Source organism: Myotis brandtii, unplaced genomic scaffold, assembly GCF_000412655.1.
Source record: "Myotis brandtii unplaced genomic scaffold, ASM41265v1 scaffold308, whole genome shotgun sequence".
In the NCBI taxonomy this organism is placed as follows: Eukaryota; Metazoa; Chordata; class Mammalia; order Chiroptera; family Vespertilionidae; genus Myotis; species Myotis brandtii.
Window position 1 is genome coordinate 1,938,731 of NW_005361786.1, and position 6,311 is coordinate 1,945,041.

The 6,311-nt window shown below is 43.5% G+C and overlaps 1 protein-coding gene across 6 annotated transcripts in view; it reads right to left on the minus strand.

Annotated features, from left to right (window-relative positions):
* The window catches only part of CHD2 (chromodomain helicase DNA binding protein 2), a 69,881-nt gene that overhangs the window by 59,963 nt on the left and 3,607 nt on the right, over positions 1-6,311 (minus strand). For 3 of the 6 annotated variants that reach the window (XM_014542634.1, XM_005869921.2, XM_014542633.1), the window contains exons 1-3: positions 5,696-5,761; positions 5,384-5,470; positions 3,235-3,296 (exon numbers count right to left, since the gene is read on the minus strand). In XM_014542634.1, the coding sequence (XP_014398120.1) occupies positions 3,235-3,296; positions 5,384-5,470; positions 5,696-5,746 (200 nt within the window). In that variant the 5' untranslated portion in view covers positions 5,747-5,761. Of the gene's footprint in view, positions 1-3,234; positions 3,297-5,383; positions 5,471-5,695; positions 5,780-5,927; positions 6,044-6,311 lie in introns of those variants that run through there. The other 3 variants (XM_014542635.1, XM_014542637.1, XM_014542636.1) reach the window with 3 other exon arrangements.

Below are 6,311 nucleotides of genomic sequence, written 5' to 3' on the forward strand. Positions count from 1 at the left end.
GGGCACATCCCCAGTAGGGAGTGTGCAGGAGGCAGCTGATCGATGTTTCTCTCTCATCGATGTTTCTAACTCTCTATCCCTCTCCCTTCCTCTCTGTAAAAAAAATCAATAAAATATATTTTTTTAAAAATTAGCAGGTCAACTGGTCCACAGGCCTCCTCCTAGAGACGGAAACTGAAGCCCCGTGAAAATAAGTGGTTTGGCTCCATCACAGCCCCAGACCTGGGACTCTCAACCATAACCCTGAAAACCAAAAAAATCAGGAAAAAGTCCAGCCACGCCTACGTATTCTGGGAAGATCTGAATAATCGGAGGCCTGACTGATTTTGTGTGGAAGTGTATACGACACTGAATAATGGATTAGTTTTAAGATTTTCAAGAACAGGGAGAAAAAAGTTAAGTTAGGATCAGCGATATTAAGTCACTTGGAATGTGCAGTGAAGAGTGGTCAGTTAGTTAGAAGAAGATGACTTCTCAACCCTGTAGATGGGCTGTGCGGAGACATTATACTCTGGAGCTTTTAAGCTTTTAAATGCTAATTCCCACCATGACTCTGGGGAGCCAGTCCCTTGTAAGGCCTTATTCTTCAAAAATGTCAATGTCATAAAAGCAATGAAAGCCTGTGAAATGCTCTAGATCCGTGGTTGGCAAACTGCGGCTTTAAAGGGAACCTGACAATATCTAATCACTGACTGAATCTCCTAGTGAAGGTGGGAAAATGTTAGAAAAGACATTTTTGGGTCAATTATCAAAAATAGGAATATGAATTGGAACCAAGTATTTCAGCAATGCTAAATCTATTTATATTAAAACTGTACTGTGCTTATGAAAGAGAAGATCCTTAATTCTTAGGAAATACACTCTTAGGTATTTTAAGAGTAAAAGGCCATGATGTGCATCTTAAACGATTCAGAAAAACATGACATGTACTAGTATATATAAAAAGAACATGACAATAATGGAAATAACAAGAATGGTAACCAATGGTAAAATACACAGGCAGTCTAGTCTTTGTGCTTTTATTGACACAAAGTTTGAAATTAATTCCTAAAAAAAGTTTTTAAAAATAGTTCCTTTTTTGTTGTTGTTGTTAATGCTCACCCCAGGATATTTTTTCCACTGATTCTTTGAGAGAGTGGAAGAGAGGGGAGACAGACTAGGCCAGGGATGCAGCCTGCAACCGAGGTACGTGCCCTTGATTGGAATCGAACCCTGACCCTTTAGTCCACAGGCCGACACTCCAACCACTGAGCCAAACCGGCTAGGGCAAAATAGCTCCTTTTTAAAAGTCTTTAAAATCTGAGGGTTTCAGAATAGCATTTCCCTGTGCTGATTTTTTCCAAATTCCCCCTGAGTCTCGCTCAAGTCTGAAGCCTGTACCCCCCAAGCTGGGTTTGCCCACTAGCTCAGCTCACGGAGGGCGCCCCCAGCACTGTGCCTTTCTGATGACACTCACTCAGGAGAAGAGCTCCCAAGCCCGGCTCCCAAAGCCTGGTAGGAAGTGAAGCCACACAAGTTACTGGGGAAGAGCCAAGGCAGGGAGATGGCATGACAGAGACATCCCCCCCGCAGAACTAAGCGCTTCTACTCTGGGGAAAGAAAGGTCCTTGAAGGCCTCCGGAAGTTGCCAACCTTGAGTGCTCTGAGGATAGGAGAGGGAGAGTAAGTACAGGGGAAGACTGATGAGTTGCACCATGGCTGAAAAATGCGGGCTTCTGCACACTGGGACCAGGCCATTAAAATGGGCAGTCGGGGTCTTCAAGCAAAGCAGCAGCATCTGGATCCCAGTCAAGAGACCAGCAGAGCCCTGACCGGTTTGGCTCAATGGACAGAGCGTCGGCCTGTGGACTCAAGGGTCCCGGGTTCGATTCCGGTCAAGGGCATGTACCTTGGTTGCAGGCACATACCCAGTGGGGAGGAGGCAGCTGATCGATGTTTCTAACTCTCTATCCCTCTCCCTTCCTCTCTGTAAGAAATCAATAAAATATATATATAAAAAAAAAAAAAAAGAGACCAGCAGAGAAGCAGGTGGTGGAGGGACAAGATCAATCAGGGGCTTCTCCAAGGCCCCCAAAAGGCCCCTGAGACCGGGGGGAGGGACTTGAGAACAATCTCCCCAGCAGGCCATGGGCCTGAGGTAGGACCAAAGCCTTCCAAGACACCAAGTGCGGGCTTGCCTACAGTTATCACTTCTCCAACTCTAACTCGGAATCTAGAACACAGATGAAAATTGCACGTGCTCTGATAAGGCCTATATTGAACTCCTGACTTGGCAAACTTTCTAATAACTTCTGCTAGGTCGGTAGAATAAGCATTACTCTATTTTGGAAATGAGGAGATGGATTTTAAAAACTCAAATCACTGTGCCTTAGGCCAAATACTTAAGACTACTAATGTTTGAGAACAGAGAATACCTAACGGGGGCTCTTAATAAGGGCCATGGACAACTGTGTACCATGAGAAACCCCTGGGTCTGTGTGCAAAGTTTTGACTATCTACATTTTTCTTTTTTTTTTTTTTAAATGCTGCTATACATTTTTCTAAGAAGATGGGCTATAAAATCCATACTTTCCAAGGTATCCACACGCCCCCAAAACAGATTTTTAAAATTATTTCTCAAAAAGAAAGAAAAGAAAGCAAACGTAGTTGCATCTCAAGTAGAATAATTAAAATCAATGTTAAAAGCATGAGCATATAATCCATGTTATAAAGAAATTTCACATTAAGGCCAAGATTTAAAGTGTTCTGGCTTATGAACTGTAATGTTAAAATTACATGGACATGACCATGTGAAATCTGGTATTACAACGGGTGTCCAAACAATAAAATAGTGCCATGCCAACACAAAGAACAGATGGAAATGAAGGCAAATCTAAACCTGCGCTTTGCTCGACTCGAATAGAACACCAAATGCCTACATATTTGGCATTTGTGTACATTTAAAAAAATAATAGTAATTGGACTTAACGGGGCGACACAGATGGAATAAGGTGGGGTCCGCCCCCCAGGAGCGCAGGCTGGTGGGAAATACTTACTTCGGAGTCGAACACTGAGAATCTTGGGCTCTGAATGCTGCTGCTGCAGCAGGTCAAGCTGGACAGGGACCCAAGATAGTGAGCTAGAGAAGCGGGCTCTGGGACCTGGGGGAGGCTGGAGACACAACGAAGGCAGTCCCAGACGCGCTGACACGTTACCATCGACCGCGTGAAGGCATCGCCCCCGGAAGAGACTTACTGTTTTTTCAGCTGCCTCTGGCCTCTTCGTTTTGGGCTCCCACTCTCAGACCCGCTACTGGCCTTCAGTGTGTGAGGGGGAGAAATGAGCACAGACTTTAATTCACAGTCATCAGGGTCCGCACGAGCCCGACTAACAAGTCTACTCAGTGTAACATCATTCGACGTGAGCTTCCCGGCAGAAAGAAACCTCAGCATTTGTGTGGGGGCGCCCTCTCTCCTTTTGCTTTGAAAATTAATTCGTGTGTCATTTCTGAGTTGTCTCTAACGCCAGGAGGTATTTCTCATTCTCAGCTTGACTCCTACAAGCGTGTGGGACGGTAGGAGTTTCTGGAATGATGGCATCGCTCTGCACCTGCACAGTCCCTGTCAGATACCACGGCCAGCAGCCCCGTGTGGCCACCGGGACCCTGAAGTGGGGCTAGAGGGACTCAGGAATGGAATTTTTCATTTTATTCCGTTTCAATGAGTATAAATTTTAAACATCACGTGTCTAGTGGCGACAGTGCAGATCTAGAATGTCACATGAAAACGTCACTGCCCTGACCAGTTTGGCTCAGTGGATAGAGTGTGGCCTGGGGACTCAAGGGTCCCAGGTTCGATTCCGGTCAAGGGCATGTGCCTTGGTTGCGGGCACATCCCCAGTAGGGGGTGTGCAGGAGGCGGCTGATCGATGTTTCTCTCTCATCAATGTTTCTAACTCTCTATCCCTCTCCCTTCTTCTCTGTGAAAAATCAATAAAATATATTAAAAAAGAAAGAAAAACGCCACAACATTGAATGTGTCATTAGCGGTGGTGGCTACTGATCGGTTTCATTTGAGACTCATTCATGAGCATGATCAGCAACAGTGCTCTGCTAACAGCACGTGGCGGAGGGAAGTACACAGTCAGAGACATCTTTGAACAGCTCTTTCCTGCCAGTTAAGCAAAATGACCAACCTCCCTACTGCTCTTGTTCTGATGATGCCACAACATTGAATGTGTCATCAGCGGTGGTGGCTACTGATCGGTTTCATTTGAGACTCATTCACGAGCATGATCAGCAACAGTGCTCTGCTAACAGCACGTGGCGGAGGGAAGTACACAGTCAGAGACATCTTTGAACAGCTCTTTCCTGCCAGTTAAGCAAAATGACCAACCTCCCTACTGCTCTTGTTCTGATGCCCTACAGAGAATGTGTTAACTTATATTCAAAAGGTTCATACAGCTATGTGATTGGTTGTGGCAAAGATAGCTCAGTGACCCAGTCCTACACGCTGTGGGGAAAGAAAGCTAAGGCAAACCAGCTCAGAGGTCAAAATAAAACACCGTAAAGGCAATGCCAATGTTATGGCCAATTAGATTTTTAAAACCAATTAACTAAAATCCACCCCAACTCACTAACCTTTGGCTATCAATATTTAACTTTTAGCAGAAGGATGATATATTGTTAAGAATGGCAAAGACAGGGGTCACTTCCCTGAGACAAAAAAAGTATCTCTTCAGAATGGAATCTATAAACCTAACACAGAGGTAAGAATCCACAAATATATCACAAATGGAGAAAAGTCTGATTCTGTAGAAACCACAGAACCCAGTAAATAGTACTCATTTTAGAAACCACCCATCTCTCACAATTGACCAGAGTAAATCCGTGTGAAACATTTTATACGGCACACTAAACATGAGCTAGGAAACCAAATGTAAAGAAATGAGTTAAAATACATTACGTATGTGAAGTAAACTCTTTTCTCAGAAATACACCTGAAACTAGTTCCATTGTTCTGTATTTGTTTACCAGGTAAGTTACTCATTGAACAAAAAAAGTAGGAGATTTACAACCTTTATATTTAAAAAAAGTAAATATCTTACTACAATCAATTTCACTATGAGAAACGTCAAAAAAATTTAAAAATTTAAGGCCAGTTCTGTATAATAATCTTAACCCTCTACTGAAACATTCACTATTACATGTTCTTTCTGGTAAGTTTCTTTTTCTAAAGCCCCATGTGGCTTTCCTTGCTGTGCTAGGTCAAGAAAACTCTCATTAGTCATTTAACTCCCACCCTGATGTTGAGTCTTTGTTCATGGCAATACATACCAGAGACGGAAAGGATAAGGTAAGGTAAGGAGCTTCAATATACCCCCTTAAAACATTTCTTTTTCTTACCTCCTCCTTAATATTAAATCGTGATGGTTCTTGTCTGCTTCGGTTTGACCGCCTAACCCCATAAACATCCGGATATTCTTCCCACATCTGTAACATTAACAGACCATGCATGAATCTTTTTTCTCTTGATCCCCACCCCCATTTACCATTTTCACTACTACTGCAACACGTATTTTAATTCAAGAGCATTCAAGTAACTAAATATCAAAAGGGTTTGCAGGAGGCGGCTGATCGATGTTTCTAACTCTCTATCCCTCTCCCTTCCTCTCTGTAAAAAATCAATAAAATATATTAAAAACCCGAGTCAGCTACCGAAAACGAGGCCTCCCAAGAGAACAAGGGAGATGGCCCAGGAACAGGCATTCCAGAACTAGACTCCGATGTAATCCTGTGACCCCGCGTCTTCCGCTTACGAAGGTGGAAAGCCCATAATGGCCTTGGAATGATCTGAGAGGCAGAAGACAGAAGGTCCAACCAGAGGCGTTAGGACAGCAGTTCTCAACCTGTGGGTCGCGACCCCCCTTAAAACATTTCTTTTTCTTACCTCCTCCTTAATATTAAATCGTGATGGTTCTTGTCTGCTTCGGTTTGACCGCCTAACCCCATAAACATCCGGATATTCTTCCCACATCTGTAACATTAACAGACCATGCATGAATCTTTTTTCTCTTGATCCCCACCCCCATTTACCATTTTCACTACTACTGCAACACGTATTTTAATTTAAGAGTATTCAAGTAACTAAATATCAAAAGGGTTGTTTGGTTAGTTTTGTTTACGGGACAAATAAACTCCCATCTTTAAAAAGAATAAGGCACAATATCCTAGAACACATTAAAGTGTAACAATGGCCCTAGCTGGCTTGGCTCAGTGGATAGAGCGTCGACCTGGGGACTGAAGGGTCCCATGTTCGATTCCGGCCAAGGGC